Below are 22,547 nucleotides of genomic sequence, written 5' to 3'. Positions count from 1 at the left end.
TGTCATGAACCATACAATTTGGTTGTATGGTTGATGAATTTCTATCGAAACAGTTTCTAATAATATATTACTAAGTTCCCAAACATAACAAATATGTCAGGCTGATTTTGGACTAAATGTGTTTATAAATAGGCATAAAGCATCTGGAATATTTCCATTCAGTTAAGTGGAGCAGCCATAAAACATGGAGCCTTGGATTTCAATATTTCCAGCTATGTAAACATCATATGTAGCCTACATGTGTTCAGAACACATGTAAACCTGAGGGTGCAGATTGTAGAGCTTTGAATACAATTTTAAAACATGCTGCATGTGTAACTTTATTCTAAGTGAGCGAAAAATACCTTTTCCAATGATGCATGCATATATGCTATATGCCCAACATTTAACCACAGTCTGACATTGTACTGTAATATCCAGCTAATGTAACACCTGATGTAAACCATGAGGGTGAGATCCACAAATGTATTAAATGCTATCTGCCTTACATTTTTGTACAGCCTAATATTTCACTCAGCCTTAGCATTTCATTCAGAGATGTACTCTAGATAAGTGCAATAATCTCAGTTTGATGGATGGCCCAGCCGGAGCCTCAGGCCAGTGGTGTGTACATACTGCACTGGTTGCAGCAGAACGATAAAACCAACATAGGCAGGTGTGTTTGGTTAAGATGCACTTGTCAAGTGGGGTGACAAGCATGTCTGTGTTCATTCAAGTGAACCCCTTATCTGCACCTCTATGTCCCCCCTCATGAGACAAAAGCACTTCCCATGTTTGTATGATTTACTGCTCTCATGTAAAGCGCACCCGCCGGCACAGGCGCACACACACACACACACACACACACACACACACACACACACACACACACACACACACACACACACACACACACACACACACGTGCACATTACCTTACAGAGGACAGTGTGATAGCAGATAAAGGAATGGCTGGAGCCTCTCATTACTGCTTACCTGTACAGTGTCCCCACAATTCAACATCGACAATAGAGTTCACCATTTGTTTATCTTTTTTTTTTGTTTGTTTTTTTGGTCTCTTTCTTTTGTACTTGGTCAGTCTGTATCATAATTATAATCATTTTTATTATTGTTGTTTTAGTTAAACATTTTAGGAGGTTTGTAGCTGCAGTTTGCAGAGCGCGTGTGCCTGAGCCCGTTCAACCGCCTCGCTTATTTATTTATTTTTTGGTCTTTTTTTTTTTGGTCTTTTTTTTGTTTTGACGTTTGAACTTTCACCGGCGTGAGCTGGAAGTGACGTCAGACTAGGAAGTGCAGCTCGCTTTTGGCCGACAGCAGTAGGTAGCACTGGACTACAACAACAGCTCACATTATCTGGCATTTTGCCTCAGAAAGCAGCGTATGAATGTATTTATAGACGGAGTCTCTGCCGAGCTGAAGTGCTGAATGTCCATCTCGTGTCGGTGAACATGACGCCGAGGTAAGCAGCTGTGTGTGCTCTGCAGCTAGCCGCATGGAGCTAACGTTGTCCTGCAGCCTGACTGAACGTAACAGCAGCAAAGCTTCATTAAACCTCCTGATTCATCATTGCCTTGTAGTGCTAAAGTTACTTTACGACATTATGTGATCCTATTAGTCAGTTCGATGATAGTTCGTTATGGGAAAAAAAAACAAAAAAACAAACAAACCTGTGGAAAGATGCTCTTTTAAAGGGAAGTTACACCGTAAATATGATTCACGTGTTAGTTGTTACAGCTGAGAGACAGACTGTCGACGTGAGTTATCTAAAGACTCTCTGACACAAACCATTCACTTGGATATTGGCACGTTTTCTCCGTCAGAAGCTCCATTTTTAGTTTAAATTAATTTGTAAATAACATCTTGCCACCATCCCACTGAGTGACTCACTAATTCAGGAACAATAGAGCAACACCAACATGTGTCACCGGATGAGATCATCAGTTTCTGTCTCGAGATATATTTATAGACATTGTAGAAAAACATTTAGCAGCATTTTTGGTTTTTTTTTTTAATATATATTTTTGGTTATTACTTTGCAAATCACGTGCTGGTGCATCAAAATTGGCTGAAATCACGAGCTGGCTAAATATCACTGCTTCCTGCACACCCACATGAGTCATGTTTTGTTTCTGGGAAACGTACTGATGCTGTTCTCTTTCTCTCTATCCCTTTGCAGATGACTCACCAGTGGCTTGGACATCTGATTTGATGGAAGATGAGGCTTGCTCAGTTTGTTAGACTTGTCATTGCTTGTAATAAGAGCTACTGTAGCCACACAAACGACAGCGACATGGACAACAAACTATAGTGAATCATGATTGTTGCTTTTTGCACATCACACTCGCTGAATTAGCTAACGACATAAATTATAGTTTTAATTTGTTTTGAATGGATTTCAGTTAAGAGCCAGTGCTGACGATGTCACTGGGCGAGCAGTCTCAGAAGTGGTTTCCAACCCATGTCCAAGCCACTGTTCTTCAAGCATCCGGTTTACAGCCCAAAGGCAAAAATGGCACCAATGATGCCTACACTATCATCCAGCTGGGCAAGGAAAAGTACTCGACATCAGTGGCAGAGAAGACACTTAACCCTGTCTGGAAAGAAGAAGCCTCCTTTGAGTTGCCTGGTCTACTTTTGGAGGGCAACCCCGAGGTGTATGAGCTCTGCTTTATAGTGATGCATCGGTCACTGGTCGGGATAGACAAGTTCCTGGGTCAGAGGTCCATCAACCTGAATGAAATCTTTGATAACAAGGAGAGAAAGAAAACTGAGTAAGTATCACATATTTTTTACAATGGTGTCATTGCTGTCAATACTGTTTACTTCTGATGGAAAAAAAAAGATTTGTCCCTTCCTCTTGTTTGCATTGTGACTCCGGAAAGTCTCTCGTCAAGCAGGCGCCGAAAGTCTCTCTTGTTTTCGGTCTTATTTGCAAGTGATTCCTTTATTGTTTTACTTTCCGCATCTAATTGACGACTCCCCTGTGTCCTTATCTTGTGACCTACGACCAACTCAGTATCACCATCCGAAAGCAGATACAAAGGGAATGGGGGTGACTGTCAACTGTTTGTCACACTATAAAAGCTGCCCTACAGAGGAGATCTGGGAGCATTGCTGGACACGTCTCTTTGAGGGTGCATGTATTTGCTCCTTCTTGCAAGAATAAAATATCTGATGTGTTTGATTTTGAACCGAGCCTCTGAGTAATTTTTCTAACAACTTCCCTGGGATTAGTACTGATTACTGTTGTAGGCCGGAGATATACTTCCTTTAAACTGCGTGTTCGAGTGCACATGATGACTGCTATCCTGTGTCTGTATAGCGCGATGGTTGGGCATGTCCTCAAAAATGAACACAACACGTTCGCAAACTCATGAGCGTCGAGGGCTGTGGCGGGGCGATATGGAGATGTGACAGCGACCTGCAAAACTAAATGGAAACAAGTCAGAGACTGTTATGTCCGTGCACCATGGATGATGCAGAAAATACAGTGTGAACAGAGTTGATGGTGAGATTTGTCCCTGTGTGATCTCAAATTCACCAAAGTAGCGATTGTCGCCACATGTATTGTTTACATCAGGCAAATCCAGATGTTCTAATTATACCCTTGTTTCTCTGGTGTGTGCCCCCTCGTGGAGTTCTCCAGTAACACGTAGAGTACCGAGGCATGTGAGCGATATCGTTCACAACGCAACCGGTTGTAAACGCAAAAGCAAGTATATTTCCGCCCTCACTCTGTTGCAGTATATGCACACCCCTTAAAATATGCTAATCACTTTTTAAATTGGAGGATAAATGATTGTTTGATGCTAAATTCTTACCATATATGTTTTGCTATTTTTTTTCCCCCCACCCATTTTTTTTTTTTTGGGGGGGGGGGTATGCCTCCTTTATATTTTCAGGTGAGCACAAGTGACAAGAATGTCTTCATTATTATCCATTTGTTGAATACAGTCATTCAAAACCCAGTTAGTTTACAATACTCCCCCAATAAATATTACAATACTTTGTAAAGGCACAGTAATACCCTGAATACATGTGAATGATGGAAAACGGTGCAGGAATTAGTAAAACATCAAGCTAAAGAGCTGTCTCATCAGTTTATATGTAATTTGGACTGTTGTGTTTGGATGCCACCTAATTAATTTGTCTCGTGGGAATCTTGAGTATTTGAGCTCTTTTATTTGATGCTGTGTTGGTGGAGGAACAGACTTCTGAGAGGAAGTGGAAAATATTTGCAGAACTATTCCAGTCATAAGTGGATTACAGCATGAGCTAAATCAGTTGTTATTTGTCACATTTGCCACACATGTTATTGCCATATTAGGCTCCAACAAATGTACTGTGTTTTGCGTGTTATATTCTGCACTCTGTTCTTAATTAAGTCTGTGACCTCACTCCTTTACACCACATGATTTAAATACCATTCCAGTCCTTCATTCTCTGCATGCGCTTGTTTTAGAAATCCATTTTATTAGATTGATCTGTTTTGATTTGAAGAGCAGAAATGAAATTGTTTGTAGCCCAGTAGGTGAATTAGTCTAACAGAAAGAAATGAGGTCGTACACTCAGTGACCACATATTGGTTGAACTTTGATTTTTCCATCTTGCTGGCCCTCCATTGTTTGAGGTTTGGCAATGAATCAGCCTACATTGTTGAGAGATTATTTTTAGCTTAATCACTGACATGGTGAGCACTAGTTGGCCTAATTGAAACGAGTGAGGCTGGACAAACATGTCCTGTTAGTCACTCCCATACTGACGGTTTTCTTTCAAAGGTGTGACTGGAAAAAGGTCTTTTCTTCAACGTCCTTCAGGGGGACCTGGGTTTGAATCTTGGCCTGCTTGTGTAGAGTTTTGTTGTCACCCTCAGGTTTTAATCTTGTCTCCATGCTCTGTGTCCCCATCAACCCAAAAGGGATCAAAGTAAAGAGAGGTTACAGCTCCAGACTCTAAATTGTCTCTAGGTGTGATACTGGCAGCCAGTAGCGGTTGTCAGTCAGGTCTAACTCGTAGATTCCTCCCGGCACTGGTCTGTCACGTTACGTCTGTGATGCTGTATTGTTATGTCCTCTGCACGTCTTCATCCCCCACCGAGGGCATTTCAGAAGCAAAGGGTTTTGGCTAAAAAATTTCCCCTCGGGGATTAATAAAGTAAATACCTACCTACCTACCTGATCTTGTTGACTTACTGATTTGGCCATTTTTCCTTGATTTTTGTGCATCTAACCGAGACAGGCCCAGAATAAATTGTTAAATGGTTTCTTTTGTTCTTATTGTCATTATTAATGCATTTGTGCTGTAGCCTACAGACAAAATTAATACAGTTTTAGGCATTAAAAATACATTCATCCTCATAATTGTTACATATTCACACACAGTTCCTGTTAGCAGGAGGAGAGTGCATCTTTTCTCCTAAAACCCAGAGGGTGGATGTTGACATAGGATTGGGAGTCTACACAAGGTGTTTTATTTTGCAAATTTAGCAGGTTTTCTGTGCTTTACTGTGTTTGACTTCCTGCCCCGCTGATCTGCTCTGTGCAGCATGATGCGACTGGGCACACGTTTTTAGTGGAGCAGAGTGGAAACACGCTTCTGGGACACTTCTACGTCTGGTGGAATCACAAACGTTCACCTTAAGTGGCCGTGGCACAGCCGCAGCACGATGCTGCCATTTCTGGTGGAGCGCAGCCTTAACTGAGTCAGCCCTCCTCTCATAAACAGGTGACTTATGGAGGCTGTTTATAAGGTTTGCCCCCCTGTGGAACGACTGTACAAAAAGCTTGAACAGGCACTAATGTAAAATAATCTAACACCCTCTTCATACTATCATAGCTTAAAGAGGCAATGTTGTATTTGGCTTGGGTTGTTGACCCTTAAAAGTCCAACACAGACACACACACATTTCTTAAACCTACATTAAGCATACAGGAACTGAATTAACAAATTGGTTCTGGTGTTAATTAGCTTTCTGCGCATTTGAGCATGGAAAGACATTAGCGCACTTCCTCTTTGCCCATCAGTTGGGAGAATCACAATATGTTATAATCAGTGTGGATGGGTTTTATTTATTTAGGTGCCTGAACCGATGCACCTCCAGGCTGTGTACTTTTTCAGCAGCGGTTCTGTAATGGATATGCCCTTGTTGCTTGTTGGCCTAATCCCACACTGCAGCCGTACTTGACAATGATGCCGGGACCCTCGATATTATATCCACACTCCACAGTGGGTCTGTGTTCACCGCGGCCCATCCGCAGTGTTTTTGAACTGACATATTGGGGAGGAAAGCCCGTCTTGATATCTGAGTAGGCAGCCCATAATTATCGCACACCTGTGTTTGTTGATTGTGAGGAGTTTCCCAGCGGTCTGAGCCCGAGTGGGAGGATTGTGGTTCCAAGCACAGGGAGGTTTATCTTGGCCTTGAGACACACGTGAGATGCAGCCGCGGCCCCTCGGCAGCGGCATGCTGTGGCTGCTGATCAGCCGGAGCGCGGCACACAGCCTGGGAATTGGACCCAACAAGGCCTTTGAGGACTGGGCTCCTGGGCCACTAGCTAGGCAGGATAGGATAGCGTTCAACAGCTGCGGTTTTTAAAAATCCAATACCAACCCTTTTTTTTGGGGGGGGGGGGGGGGATTGACCTGGTAACTGAAATTTCATGCTGGACTTCAAGGAATACTACAAATCTGTATTCACATCCAGGAGGAAATATCAGTGACCGTCCTGAAATAAAAACAGTCATGCAAATATGTTTTCACTTCAAGGCTTCTATATTAGGAACCAAAAAATGTGATTATATTGATTAAACTGCAGCATGATGGAGGCGGATGAGAGTTCTGGCTACACCCATCCTTTTTGTTCATACTAATGTGGTAAATGCAGACATAAAAGATTGATAAATACTTGTTTCATGCTGATGCTGTTTTCCTAATGGACACTGTCACAAGCCCTATAACACAGAGGATATGTCTCATTAGCATGTATGAACTGTTGTGTCGCTCTGCCATGTGGCTTTGCAGCTTCCCGATTGCTTGTCGTTGCATTTCTGAACAAAGGCCAGATTTGTGCAAATGCCACTTTATTTCGCTCTGAGCGAAATGCATAAATCCCATTACTTCCAGTTGAAAAAGCAGAGGTTAAACAAATAGGAGGCCGAAAGCAGCCCGAAACGGTCTATATTATTCTGCAGCAGGCTATTTCTTCTGTTCAGTTTGCAAAGAATAATGTTTATCCTCTGAATGATAAATTGTATTCTCAGTTGTGTCAAAAAAAGTTCAAACGATTTAAGCCCCTGCATTTGTGTGTGGCTTTTGGATTAGTCTTCTCAAATTAGCCTTTTCAGTGGTGTCCATAAAGAAGTATGTAGAGCACATTAGAAAGAATGTGGGCTATTTTTTACATTTGTCACATTGTTTGATAGTGTAAAGACTTTTACCACATTCTGACTTTGTATACCTGTCTCCCTGAATTATGCTGAATTACGTGTAATCAACTCAGAGGATTTCTATAAATCCTTCTCTTTTTATATAAATTGTCTCATTGAATTGGCTCAGCCTAAGCTTCCTGCTCTCTGGTTTTAGCTGGTATTCCTTGGAGTCCAAGCCGGGGAAGAAGAGGAAAGAACGAGGTCGCGTCCAAGTGAGCATTCAGTTCATGAGGAACAACATGACGGCCAGCATGTTCGACCTCTCCATGAAGGAGAAGCCCCGCTCGCCGTTTTCCAAACTGAAGGACAAAATGAAGGGTCGCAAGCACGACAGCGGCTTCAGTGACACGTCTTCGGCCATCTTGCCCCGCTCTGCCATGTGTGACTCGGAGCCCAGCCGTCAGTCCTTCGGCCCAGAATCACAACCACCCCAGCCTGAGACAAAGGTCAAGAGACCGCTGCTGGCCGGGGCCCATAAACTCTCTGCAGCCCATTCCATGTCAGATCTCATCGGGACCCACTTTCGACCCAAGCTGGACTCCATGAACTCCATAGAAGAGAGCGGTGAGGCTTTGCTTTTTCAGATTTGTTTCTTTTATTTGTCCATTGTTAAAATAAATCCAGTTTTTTAGTCTGATCTTAAAGGTGTGATAGGTAAACATTTATTGCTCCTTGGCACATGTCTGAAGGGGACTGAGAGGGTTTTCAAAATAGAACCAGGGATGTTTTTTTACTCAATGACTCAGTGAGTCATTGTCACATTCTCATGATTTCATTTTCAAAGATGCAGGACAGCAAGATGAAAGGTCTCATTCATAAGCATTAAAATAACAGACTAGTGTTCAAATTAAAGTATTTTATAATGTGGTTTAATGTCTCTAAACACAACTTACTTGACTTGTGTCTAACAATGAACATGGGATACTGTTGTAATTTCTAGTGGCCATCAGTAGAGGTCGATCAAATTCACAGACCTTTGGAGATACATTTTTATATATATATATATATATATATATATATATATTTATCAACATATCCATATATGGATATATCCACATATATATATATTATATGTATTTAGAGAGACAGACAGTATCAGTTATATAAACATTAACAACATAAGGTAGCCAATGGCTGCTCACTTTTACTGTCCTGAATCATGTAGCAGCAGAAAAAGAGAAAAGATGGGTAAGAATTGGACACATTAGACCCCACAGATACAACATGGTCATTTTGTGCCAAAGCAGTCAAATTTATACTATCGCCAAGAAAAGCTTCAACACCGCAGCACCAGATTTGTCTGATTTTCTTTACTAGTGACTTGGTAAAATGAACAAACGAAAAAACAATCACATATTTTGCCTTTTGAAGAATGTGATTCGTTGTTTCTATAGAGTTTTTATGTTCATGCTGATGTATTGTTTTTTATTTCTCCTCCGGGAAGTACAGGTGGCCCTCACAGGCGTTCCCAGAGCGAGGTGCCAGGCTACCAGGACGGCGAAGCACACAGTGACCCTTTCACTGATATCAGTGACACCCTGCCACAGAAGTATGCCACGCTCCCACGCAACCGCAACCCGTTCGAGGGGGAGCACGGGCAGCTGTGGGACCGGGCGGAGCGGAAGGAGAAAAAGGAGAAGGTCAGCCTACTGGAACGTGTGACGGGGAAGAAGGAAGGCCGCAAGACCAGCAACGGGGGGCGTTCAGGGAGCTCTGGAGACCTGCGGTCCCCCAACCCCTTTAGTGGAGACTCACAAGCAGACACCAACCCATTCAGCTCCCACTACAAAGCCAGGTAGTCCCGTTTGTGTTGGTCTTCATCGAAGTTACCGCACAACTCTCACTTTACTCATCTCTGGAAATGGTTTTGTCTTAATCTGTTTGTAGTCTGTGGTTGCTTCATGTTTCCATGGAGACGGTCCTTTAATCAGTCATGGGACCGACGCATCACCAGGGATAGCATGTATTTAAATTAATATAGTTCAACATTATTTATGAAATGCCATTGGTGGTTACAGAAATGTACAAAAGAAACACAAGGCCATAAATATCAAACATACAGAACAACTTTACAACCATCTTTTGAGAATATACACTTTTTTTTTTTTTTTTTTTTTAAATAGAAGAATAAATTCATACAATTTTTCAAAACACTGCACACTCCAGTCTCTTAATATTTATGGATGCTCTAACTAATTTTAAAATCAATCTTCAGCAGACGCATTCATCCTTTAACTACATTTAGTCAAACATGTCTGTTGAGAATAAAAATAAATAAAATTACTTTAAATCAGATTCATCATTTATCTCTTTCTAGCTCGGAGTGCCCAGTTTAGAAATTCACAATACTTCCTTCTGAAGGAGACACTTCTGTAAATGTCAGCCCCTCTCTGGACTACATACATTTCCAAAAATTTACATTTAAATTTACCTTTTTTTATTTGTGCGTCTCACATGAACAAACGTTAATGCCAAACTGCTGCCAGGTTTTGGTTCGATGGTGTTTTTTAACAAATCAGACTCGTTCATAGTTTACAGTAAATGTGCGAATAAAATCACATCTAAATATGTCCACTGAAATGTGCATTTCTTCCATGCTCTAAGTTTAGCCTCCATCCACGTAGCTGGAATCAGTGTTTGGCTCTTGTTTTTCATCATGTCTGTGAATCATCTCACAATCCCCAAAAACATGATCTTGTTCCCTGATGGGACAGCCACCGCTCCAGCGGATATTGGTTACTGCATTCCCATAAAGTTTCAAATACCTTGTTGATTGAAATCTGCTACAGCATCCTCCCCCCTTCTCTCCTTCTCCTTCAGATACAGTTGTTGAAACACTTCCACTGAGTTCCTCTGTCTATTTCCTGTGTTACATAAAGATTTGGTGAGCGCTGTGGCTAAGTTCTGTTTTATCAGAGTGGAAGGTGTCATTAGTGGCTCTTTAGAGTGCCTGGGCTTGATAACAGAGCCCTCTGAGCTATAGTAATGAGATCTTCTGCAGAGATAGACCACCCAATTAACCACTTATCTCTGTAGGCACCAGTCCATCATCTTTACTGCTGCCTTTGTCAAACACGAGCTCACTGGTCATTTGTAATGTGCTGCATGAGTGCAAAAAGGTGGTATTAAGTACAATGCAGTTTTATGTTTACACTCTTTCTCCTAAATGTGTCTTATTATCGCAGGTGATGGACACCTAAGAGCCTCTATATTAGTAAAATACTGATAATCGTACCCAAAAATATCCAATGCAAGGCTTTCATGATGACTGACTTTCTGTTTGATTGTTTTGCAGTTCTAAAAAGCCAACAGGAAGTGACATCATCACCTTTGGCCAGAAGAAGAAGGACATCTATGGCAAGAAAAATGTAAGAAAAGCCTTCTTGTAGAAGCAAATGATTTTTCAGATGATGTTGTTGCAGGTTGTCAGCTTTATCAGACAATGACTGAGATGTAAAAAAAAAAAAAAAAAAAGAAGGAAAAAGTAGAAATGATCCGATCGCTCGCCTCGGTGTTATTACTCGATCTGTAGTGTGGAGCAGATTTTTAATTGAGAAATCTTCAGTTTCGTTTGACGTAGCAGCTGGTGACATTGATCTCTGTGAGATCTGTGACAATTCAGATGTGCCACTCAACTAATTAGCAGCTGCACACATCGGTCATCATGTCGGATCCGATCATAATTTGAAGCTGTGTGAAATTTCGGGCTGTAAGGTCAGTCACAGTGGTGTGATGAACTGATTCTGTAATTGCAATTTTTTTTTTTTTTATTGAGAAAAGACATCAAAATATCTTTCTTTTTTTATGATTAGTACACGATTCTTATGAAATGTTTTAACCGTTTCATACTTTGTGTTTTGTTTGAATTCTTTCTAATGTGTAAAAAAATTTTTTTTAAATTAAATTCTCAGGCTATTACGCAGCACAACCGGTTCATGCAGTACGAGGGAGCGGCAGCTAAAGTGATGCCTAAATGAGGAGGAGAATGCTGATAATGGCTTTCCTCACCTTTTCTTTGTGGGTGTTGAGGGCTGTCGGTATCCACACATGTGCCCCCGTGCATGCTGCTGTGCCTCGCAGAAATGGCAGCTCCCATTTCCTCTGCTTCAAGGCCCTAATTAACCGCACGCAGGGGGAAGGGAGGTGTGGGGGGAGGAGAGGGGGGGCAGCAAGAGATTTCAAAGGACTGAGCTTTTAGATTCTCAAAGCTGAGCTCATTAGAAACTGTAATGACACAACTGGAGAATGCCAAGTGTGCGCCTTATCTTCTCCTCACTACTGATCGCAGAAAAATGGTCATCATTACTTTGCCAGTTCATGGTCATTTCCAGGCCTTTGTCACCAGCCACTAAAGCTCCTGATTATTATGCTCTCCCTGTGTGTGTGTGTGTGTGTGTGTGTGTGTGTGTGTGTGTGTGTGTGTGTGTGTGTGTGTGTGTGTGTGTGTGTGTGTGTGTGTGTGTGTGTGTGTGTGTGTGTGTGTGCGCGTGTGTGTGTGTGTGTGTGCGTGTGCGTGCATGTGTCTTGTATGTGAAACTAACATCCTCTTCCACATGGCTGTCGGTGCTCTTATTCCCTCTCAGTTGGCTTAAGTGCAGTATCTTTGAGTGAGATGCCTTGTTTGTGTAGTGTGTGTGTGTGTGTGTGTGCGTGCGTGTGCGTGTGTGTGAGGAATAGGTTACCGAGCTCTGTTCCTGAAACCCTCCTTACGTTGGACATTTAATCTCTGCGGCGAATATTTCATTTTGGTTTGTGTCGCCCCACAGTAGCCTCTGTGCTGTTAGCCGCGATAAGATACCTGGTGAGCAGTCCCGTTCCAGGTCTTTCTGCATTGTCTTTGCCGTAGCAGTCGAGGTTTTGAATGGTGCACGGGAGTGGAAGCTGATAAGTGTGGTATTTTAAACAGGGGTGAAGGCTTTGCTGCTCTATCCGTTCGGGGGAGGATGCCCAGCACTGAAGCGATAAAGTGGTCCCTCATTAAAAACGATTACAGCTCCTCTCGTACCCGCGCAATATGATATGCACATACCGTACCACACTGCTCCGTCCAAATAGATTGTCCTCAAAGAGCAAAGCTGGGCTTGGGTTGCATCCTTATTTTGGTATTTATTAGCCTGACCTTTAATTGTAGAAATATGCAGCTTGGCATTTCCCCCTCAAAACAAAGATGCCATTTTTTAAGAAAATCTTTATTGTTAAATCCTGGCAGGCTACATAAGTTCTCCAAGTAAAGAGATCACACTTTTAAATACTTGAAGCCAGTGTTGGGAAGGTTACTGTTGAAATGTAGTAGGTTACAGACGTTTACTTACCCTGTTAAAAATGGAACAAATTATGTAACTATTTTAATTACTTCATCAAAGTGATGTCACTCTTTGATTACTTTTTTGATAACAATAATTTGTTAGAACAAATGTTTTAAACAGGGCAAGTTGAAAAGTCCTAAAAAACTAAATGTAACCTAGTCAGTGTAAACATCCCAAAGGAGCTCAGCACTGATGACTGTCAAACTAATAATTATAACTCCAATTAAGATCTGAACGTTCTGATTTTAAAGCTCAGTAAAGAATAGTTATGTAGATCACAGCTGACTGCAGTGAAGGAATGACCAACATTTTGAATAGTAATTTAATTACTTTTTTTTTCTCATTAACTTTTTACTTTTATTAGGTAATTTAGTTAATAAATGTATTAAGTTACTCCCCACACTGCTTGACACTAAAGAAAAAGGAGATAAACGTTCTTCAGATGTTAGCTGGGTGTCAAAGTTAAGTCTCTGTGGGGCTGTTAAACTGCTTTTTGATTGGTTATAAATAATGTTGACAGTATTGGATCGTAACATCTGCCAAACAATGCATTGACATGTCGGTGCTGAAGCTCTGGAGACCCGTCACGTCTTAACAACTCTCAATTCGCCTTCACAAGCAGCGGAGAAGGAAACATAAACACATGACAGTTGATGTCACGTTCGGCCAACATGTTTCATTAGTCTGGTTTTTTTTCTGTCTGTGTCATGAGCGAACATAAAGACTTATCTGTGCTCGTGTCTCCGTTGTCAGATGCTGATATTTCATAGAAGATCATTCAACTATTTTAGTCTACTTTTACAAAGCAACATGCAAACCTCCAAATCTGCCGTCATGACACTGTCCTTGTTTTCCTTATTTTAGGAGGTGACGCGGGAGAGCGTGTCCGCCTATAGCAACTTGTCCTTCGAGGAAGTCGTGCAGGAACTCATCAAGCAGAAGGAAGTGGTGAAAAAGAAAGACGCCCACATCAGGGAGCTGGAAGACTACATCGATAACCTGCTGGTACGCGTCATGGAGGAGACGCCGAGCATCCTTCGGACACCCTACGAGCCGAAAAAGAAGGCGGGTAAACTCTCCAAAAAGTAGAAGAAGAAAAAAGGTCACGGGATGAAAAGTTCCAAATGAAGGTTGAGCAATAGCTTATGGATCAAATGGGAAGATAAGTGGGAACAAATGGGACTGATCAAAGTCAGACTTACGATTATGAGTTATTAGCACATTTTTATTCAGTGGATGTAGTTTTTATAGACTTTTTTTTCAACGTTCTGGTTATTTTAGGTCACACAGGGTTTTTGGCATCCCTGTGTTTCTGTTTTCAAATTAATTTCTAATTAGTCGACGCTAAATCATTTTTTTTTTTTTAGGTACTTACCTAAATACACAAAACTCATCTGTCCATTCAAGTCAAATACATTCCATGTTTTTGACAAAGATTGTGTTTTTCTGATTTGAATGCACTTGTTACCCGCGGAGATCTGTTGCACATACAGTTGCCATCATCTGCCGAGAAGCTCTTACAGTGCAAATGCTGCCAAATCGGTGTTTACCAGCTGCTGGAGGCGCAGTTCTCTGCTATTTGCGGACAGTTGGTCAAGATGAAGCTGTAGTTACCGTGTTTACAATCAAGTACAAATCTTAAACTTGCCGCCCTAAAGTACGACACACATTCAGCAGCAGGGGCAGCGTCGACTTTTCTCCGATTCTTTTCACTGCTGCAAATGTGGAAGAATTCAGCCTGAGTGATTGATGGGAATCCGGGCGTCTGGTCTTTCTCTCTTGTACCGAGTTATCCTTTTTGTTTTGGAAGAACAAATGTACATTCCTGTTTTCAGTTACTGACTTTTTATTTTGATTTGACTTTATTCTTTCATTTGTGATGACTATCATTTTATTTTCTTGGACCAGGGGTCTCACAATGATCATTTTACTGACTTTAAGTGCAATAATCAGATTTTAAACATGTTGCTTTACATTCTGCTGGTAATTTTCCTGTTTACATTTTAATCACATGTTTGACGTTGATTTTACTGATAGAAAAGCTCAGAGATCTTTGTTACAGCCTCCACCGATGGACCGGCCTTCAGCTCCTTCTGCTGAAGATTGTATTCATGGTACTTACTGTAGCTGCACCTGTGGATTTATGCCGAACAATCTTTATTTATAAATGTTTCACAGCTCATTTAAATATGAATATTACTTTTATGTATTTGCACGGTACTTTATGTTAAAAACGCTAAACGCCGTAGTAACACTGGACACTTTGTGCACATCTACAAAAAGTATTGCTAATTATATAACATGGTATTCCTGTAATTCATAAGTCACAGATTCATCATTTCTTTTTCACAACAACCCAAACAAACATACAAGATCTGAGTGTCTCACCTGTTTACTTCTGAGAATCTGTTGATAATTGTTCAAAGTAAACAACGGAGCTCACAAATAGCTGATGTCAGAAGCTAACTGTCCTCATTTCATTGTTTTGCCATCACGTATGTCACCTCAGTCTGTGATGCTAATGTCATGACAACACGTTTCTATGTTTGTAATTCTGTTGATTTATCCGTTTCCTCTGGGCAGCTGCTGGATCTCACTGCTGGTACCAAAATGAACTACGTGTCTGCTGAAGGATTTTAGTGTCAGTAAGAGGCCTCGGTTCACTTCTACGTGTGCTTGTACTACGTGTTGTATAGTCACTTACTGATGATTAGGTTTACATATTTCATTGTTTATTCCAGTGTGATGCGAAGCAGCTTCATCTCCAGTGTTAAACATGTTTTGTATTGACATTTCTGATGAGATAGCAAACACCTATATCATTTGCTGGTATCAATTCTGGTATTTATATCTGTTTATAATTCCTTTGCAGTCTTGAAAATATTTGACCTTTACACTGTCTGATACCAAATCACAGGTGAGACGAACGGCAACACTATCTGTGCTATGTCAGCCGTTAAAACCACAGCTCGACTCTCCCTGGAAGTTTCAACACTCGCAGACACATTTTGTCGTTTGTCACTAATTGTTCTTATTTTCTGCAGTAGTTATTTCACTGGATGGTTTGTGATCTCTTTTTGGACCTGAAGTCAATCTCTCCTGGTACTGAATGTATTCTGGTTGGCTTTGAAACACTTAATTCTGACATGTATAATGATATACTATACACTACAAGGCCATTGACCCTCACTTGCCTTTCAAGTATTCGGTGTATCCAAAGATATCATTTCATGGGTGATTGTTTTTCCCCTTTTCTCTTCTTTCTGTTTAGTTCTTTCAGGCGTTTGTCAAATTCCTTTGCATTGGAAATAGAATGTCTAATTTTACATATACTTTGTAATGCCAAAAAAATGTTTGATTCAGTTTGTGAGATCATGAGTATTATGTGATACTAAGAGTCCATTTTCCGGGATGGAAAAGCTTCTCACTGATTGCCTTCTTACGTTAAGTGAAGTGTAAATTTTGTGTCTTCATTTTTAAACTGCTTTAACTTTGTCTGTATTGGTACTTAAGCAGATAATCGTGGACCTTTCCAACCGCTTAATACTTCCATTGTACATACTGTACAGCCACTTTGTAATATTACTTCAAGTCCTTTGAGGTTTTTGCACATTTTGTCGTGCTGTAAAATGTAGTAAAACGTGCTTCCTGGGGGTTTATTCTGTCTGAGGTTCAGTCAAAGTACGAGCAAGGCTAAATGAAATTTCAGAAGTGGGTATAAAAGTGTAAAACTGAGAAAATATTCACCACATCATTCATTTGAGCCAAAGTGACACTGACAGACTGATTTAATTGTGATACTCAGGCTTTTTAGCTCAGTTTTTCTTTCTAATGCCTTTTTGTAGCGAAAGATGATTTCTCTGGTTAGCAGATTAAATGTGTGGGTTTGTGAATTTTTGTTGTAGGTTGTCATGTACATCCGAATATAACTCATATGGGGTATGAAACAGGTGATTTACACTCGTGTCTACAATGTGCCCTACAGCCCTGCTCCTTGGCTTAAATGATGAAATAACGAGATAAGGTCTGAGAACATTTAATGTCGAATACATTCAGACCTGGAGGTTATTTAGTTCAAATAAAAAATGGGGGGGTGAGTTGTTCAAATTAATTAATTTTGCTTGTCATTTTTTCCTTTAGCTTGATTGATACATTTGCTTTATGCTTTAATGTAATTTGGTGCTTTGGTAGATGTCAAACTAAAACATAAATCTAAATGAAAAGCATTTTCTAATCATTTTCTTGCACAGCAGTGTAAATGGATACATTGCAAAAAAAGAAAAAAAAGACATCATTATTGTACTTCTCTCTCCTCTCTTTGCATAATATCTGTCATCCAATAAATGCCATGTGTTTGAATATGCAAAGCACTCAAAATGCTCAGAGGCTGATTTCCCTGTAAAAGTTGGCCTGTGCCATAATTGAAGTTTATATAGATTGAGTTGCACATGCATCCAAGTACGTTTTAAGTGTTGTAGGTAAATGTGCAAACATATGGGGATCTCTTTTTTCCCCCTCCTTGTTGACGAAGCATGCATTGAACCTTTTGATGGAGATGACATAAAGCTCGAGTCGGATCTCACAATCCTCCTCTGGCAGTCTTTTAAGTCTTTTTTTTCTTCTTTTTTTTTTTTTACTGATAATATGATGCTGCTTGCCATAGGCCACATACAGCTGCCAGACACTAAGACGTAAGCTCCAGCTAAATCCCCTGACGGTGCTTGTAATGTGTTGAAGGAAATGATGACTGTGTTTATAAAAGATCTTTCCAGTTAGCAAAGCTTCATTGACTTTTAGGGAATTGTATGGTGGCTGGTGCACAGAGGCCAACCCAATTAACCATAATATGAGTTGAGTTTAGTGCCCCGACACGGCCGAGACCTGAGACGACATTTTGGCTCCGGTCTGCTCCTGAATGTGTCTCTTTCAGGCCTTGTAATGTAACCAGTTGAATTAAATGGATTCTTGTTATTTCTGCATGTCAATCACACTTTTTATTATGTAACACTAACACACTGGACAAACTAGCGTTTCCTGATCTAGAAACATTTTCATCGAACCTCATCACACAACCTTCATGAGATGTATTTAACTCAACTGTACAGTGTATAAGATTAAATTAACTTTCATCATCATTTTCACACAATAGCCAATATGCAAAACCTTCATATCTGGATGTTTGGGGACAAGAATGTATGGTTGTTTTTTTTTAATTATTATTATTGTAGTGCTGGAAACACGTTGGGCTATTGAAAATGTATGTGTTATAATGACAGTATAATGCTGTTACTGGTGACTATGTCAAGTGCCAACTAAAGTCCTACGAGTTTGGTGATGCATTTCCTGATATTCACCCGTCCTCCATGCGCTACAGTTTGTAATATTGACTTTTATCACCACCATTATAATCAGAGTCCAATGTTTCACTGGATGTAGCTTGAAAGGCACACGGAAGATTGTATTGTCCTTTTCAATAAACTCACTGTAAAGGCAAACCGCTGCTTTGTTTGTTTGTTTCTTTCTTTCTTTCTCTCTTTCTGAGGCAGAAAGATCGAAAGCTGGTATGCACAAGAGAAATTAGAATTTTATAATATAATTACATTTTACAGCAGATCTGGTGCAAATCTTCCATAAAGTGGATTGCTGACTCTTTGGTTTAACACCTGTTCTATCCTTCTTACGGCTAAATTAAAAGCCACTCTCAATTAACTCTCATCTCGCTGGCAGTTAAACCACGATTAGTGTTTCTAATTGCGCTGATTTGTGTCAAGCTTTTGTTTTCTCTCTGCTCAAAGCAGCTCTTCCTTTTGTTCCTCAGAAATTCCCATGCCCTCCTGGCGAAAAGAGAGACGCGGCATCGGTTGACAACTGAGTAGCACGATTGCTTGTTAAAACTACACTTTAATTTGCCTATGTGTGCAACGAGCCTATGTGAAATCTTTTGGGACAAGAAACACTTGTGTTGTTTACCAGCTGATGCCTTTTGTTGGCTGCTTCCGCCTTCCCTCCTCCGTCTTCCCGCCACGTAGCAGGTTAAAACATGACCTCTCCCTTGTCACCTCAATCTAGTCGTCCCTGAAGAGTTGCGTCTCAACAGCGCAGCATCTGCCGGTGCACACAACCGCACCGCATTTAGGGCTGACAATGGAGGATGCATAGCAGTGGTTACCATGGACACCAGGAATATATAAAATCACTGACATTATTCCTTTAATGAGACAATCTGTCAAGGCTACAGGTGACTGAACTGGTATCAAAATCACCCATGCTGACTGAATCATTGTCAAATGTTCCTCATTTAAGTTGCCGCCTACATTTATAAGTTAAATTGAACTTTCTGGTGTCAGAATTAGCAGCAGACATCCCGATTAATTTTTGATCTCTGTGTTAACTTATAGTCTGCCTCGGCAGACACTGATCACAATTATGTGTGTAATTGGGGCTTCATGTAGGTGTCACCTGTTGTATTCATAAGCTAATTGGCATCCTCATTGTCATCCTTACACGTTCATCAACAGATTGTATTTCACAGATCCCATCTTTTGTGTGGCGGTGGCACGCGTCACCCGAGCGCCTCCTAGATTAAAACCCATTAGCTCTTTGTGCATTATATCATATTGCTGTAATTTGAGGAAATATCCAACAAACGTGTTATGTAAGGTTCTGCGGGTGCAAGAGAGCCCACGCGTGCCAGAAAAAGGGCCACCCACAGGTCACCTGCACACCCCTTTAAATATGGATGGGCGTCAAGGCAGGGATCAGTGTCACGCTGCACGCGTCGGTGAATGGAAGGGCCTCGGGCAATTGTGGAGAAACTTATATGACAAGAAATTCAGCAGATGGATGAGGTGTTTTCAGAGAAAAAAAACAGAGCTGTTTGGGGCAGCTGGCCTGAACTTGCTGGATGATCGGGGGCCAGATGTCAAGGTTAACCCCTCAACCTCCCAAGAGTATCAGACCCCACCCTCTCAGGATTCCTTGTTGGATAGTTAACTAATCTGAAAAGGTGCTTGAGATAAATCAGGTGTCAACCGTGTTGTGGATCCCTGTGTTGTGCGTTATATTGATGGTATTGTCTTCCTCTTGATCGCTGCCACGCGTCTGGTATCAGGTGAACAAAGCCAGATGACAACCTGAGGAAAGAGAGAATCTGTCAACACTGAACAGCAAGCACGTGTGACAGACACAGACGGGAACTCGTATAACTATAAAAGGGATGCAGAGCCATTAGATAAGCATATAGTTTATCCTGTATATTAATACTATAATTGTTTACATTATCTTTACTGTGGAATTTTCTTGAATGTTGATGTTACTATCATTACAAATAAAATCAAACCTTTTTTTTTCCTGTCATACTCCGTCAGTTAAAAAAGAAAAATCAAAACTCGGATGGTAATCTGTCAGGCATGAATCTTTGTAAACAAAATTAACATTGATTAATGAAGTGTTGGTCATCAAAATAGGCTATGTAGCCTAAAATGTCAGAAGAAGCACTCGGTATAAAGTCTTGCCCTCTTTTTTATTTCCCAATATATGAATTTAAGCTTTTTTTTAGCCAATTTTCCACAGATCTGAAATTCGTTAACACTGCACTGCAGGTGGGAACTGGTCACAGGATTCAGGTTCAACTTTGAGAAAACAGACATGAAGAAATTTCCCCTCGGGGATTAATAAAGTGTATAAAATCAAAAAAAAAAATAAATAAATAAAATCAAACAGAGGATCAGACCTCAGATCAGTGGCTGTGTCTTAATTCGCATACTTACACTGGTTATTTGAGTGGATAGGCTACTTGCATTCAAGCTGACAAGTTTTGCAACATGTGCTGCACAATGAGCACAATGCAGATGTTTTCATAAAAATTGCGTATGAAACCCCGCCCCCTCAACGGTCGCCATCTTGGCTCCAGAGTGGAAGGGGCGGGGCATCCGACATCAAATACCAGTTGTACACATCCACACAAACGTGTTTATTTCCCACCAAATGTCACTATGCTGTTATTCGATAGAAGTATATGTTTACTGTGTGTGTGAAACAGGCACGAAAACCTGTTAATGTATTCTAAAATGACCAAACAAGCTTACAGATATGTTGGCGCGTGATGCATTTAAATACTGCGGCCATTTCCGGTAAGTGCTCAACATCTGTGTGCAACTTGTTAATAAACAGTGCAACTGCTTATAAAATATTTGATACCAACCCCGGAGTGGCCACAGAGAGAGAACAACAATTAAAACGAGATTGACACGAGATATGCTGTCCTTTGTTAAAAGAGTTGTTAGTCAGACTGGCTGTGGAGCCTAACCTTATGATTATTAATGACATATTCAGTCACCAAAAAGGGTATTTTCTCTCTATTATCTATCGTCTGAAATGACAGTGTATGTGTGCACTGAGGAAAACTAGCCGATAGTTTTTTTTTGTTTTTTTTTACAATTCAGCTGCACGTGCCTTTTTAAACCGATCACATCCATATCTGTCATTGATCAGTCAGACTGGGTGAGACGACAACGTTGACAACAACTAAGGACAGCTGTAATACAAGCGTTGCAATAATACAAGCGTTGCAAAGGATTATTGTTAGTAAAAGGCAATAACGATGATATAGAGGGCTTGTTGGTTATGTTATTGGCAATATGCAAACTTTGAGGGTGCTGTCGACTCTATGGTTGGTCTTCTGACACTTGAAGCAGGTGCAGTGCACTTTTTAGAGGAGAAAGCCTGTTGTGTTGTTTCTCTATATATATAAACTTATCTCTCTATATAAACTTATCTCTCTATATAAACTTATCTCGTGCGCACAAATTAATTAAAACGTGCCAACGAATTAATTAATTTTTGTTTCTCTGTATGGCCACCGTTTATTCTGCTCCTTAAGCTATTTTGTTTTGTATTTCTTGTTATAAATGATAGTTTGTGTTCTTACTGAGATGTTGTCGGTGTCATTTTATTCTTCCATGTCCTGTTTGTTGATTTGAGCTAAGCTAGTTTGTCATGACATTCTGCTGTGTTTACATAAAAACAACAAGAGGCTGCAAACAAAGCAACTATACTATTGCTCTTCAAATACTATATTATCTTGTGATATAAAGAGTTTAATGACTAATGTAGCGACTGTAAACATAGTTAGCTGCTACTGAGATAGCTGTTTGCCATATAATATTTGCAATGAAGGTAGTTGCTGCCAGGATGCTACTGAGGTCACTTTACATTTGCAGTGGCTCATGACACTCTTCACCTCTAATAGTTTTTGAACCTCTAATTTCAGCTACTTTTACAAAAGTGACATTAAGGAGCGACTGGTGTTTGTCCTGATATCTTGTACTCTTTGCAGGCCTGGCTGTTGCGGCCCACGGCGAGCTTCTAGGACCACTCAGCAACAAGCTGGTGAGTAACTTGTCTCATTATCTCTGTCTGGGACTTATTATCTAAGTGCGAGGAAACATGAGCCGTCAGCTGACCATAGCTTTGCATTTAGTCATTTTTAGCCTGTAATTGGCACCACAAAGAGCACATGCAGGATCAATGGAGTGTGACAGCCGTGATGAGAAACTTTAGCTGATGTTCTCAATTTGGTTTTATCAACAATGAAGAATTACATATAATATTCAAGCAGAAGACTGCTATCACATAGTAAAAGCTGTGGTGTAGTCAGACATTGAGTTAATGTAACGATTGCTTACAGGCGCATGTATCCTACATATTGTTCTGTGTGGAAGGAGGTTGAATTTCCCTTAATCTAAAACAGCATCTGTCAGAGCGCATATTCTCATCGCTGTCTGTTATTTCGCAAGGTTCACTTTTTAACTAT

General features: G+C 40.6%; 1 protein-coding gene across 1 annotated transcript; it reads left to right on the top strand.

The window, feature by feature from the left end:
• Positions 1-1,301: 1,301 nt before the first annotated feature.
• Positions 1,302-18,228, top strand: LOC138615998 (rab11 family-interacting protein 2). The gene is made up of 6 exons (XM_069689939.1): positions 1,302-1,459; positions 2,177-2,771; positions 7,582-7,991; positions 8,877-9,222; positions 10,723-10,795; positions 13,598-18,228. Exons 2-6 carry the CDS (start codon positions 2,419-2,421, stop codon positions 13,820-13,822), a joined length of 1,407 nt encoding a protein of 468 aa, XP_069546040.1. The 5' UTR covers positions 1,302-1,459; positions 2,177-2,418; the 3' UTR covers positions 13,823-18,228.
• The last annotated feature ends 4,319 nt before the right edge of the window (positions 18,229-22,547 follow it).

The sequence above is a fragment of the Brachyistius frenatus genome, unplaced genomic scaffold, assembly GCF_029030835.1.
Source record: "Brachyistius frenatus isolate BFR_SWC_R1_liver_20210118 unplaced genomic scaffold, ASM2903083v1 Contig_8, whole genome shotgun sequence".
NCBI lineage: Eukaryota > Metazoa > Chordata > Actinopteri > Embiotocidae > Brachyistius > Brachyistius frenatus.
The sequence above is the reverse complement of the archived record's forward strand: the minus strand, read 5'-3'. Positions and strand labels throughout refer to the sequence as shown.

Bases quoted from the DNA above. Each gene is read 5' to 3' on its own strand.
- LOC138615998 (XM_069689939.1), top strand. From the start codon at position 2,419: ATGTCACTGGGCGAGCAGTCTCAGAAGTGGTTTCCAACCCATGTCCAA. The intron at 2,772-7,581 runs GTAAGTATCACA...CTCTGGTTTTAG, and splicing joins AAGGAGAGAAAGAAAACTGA to CTGGTATTCCTTGGAGTCCA. The intron at 10,796-13,597 runs GTAAGAAAAGCC...TCCTTATTTTAG, and splicing joins ACATCTATGGCAAGAAAAAT to GAGGTGACGCGGGAGAGCGT.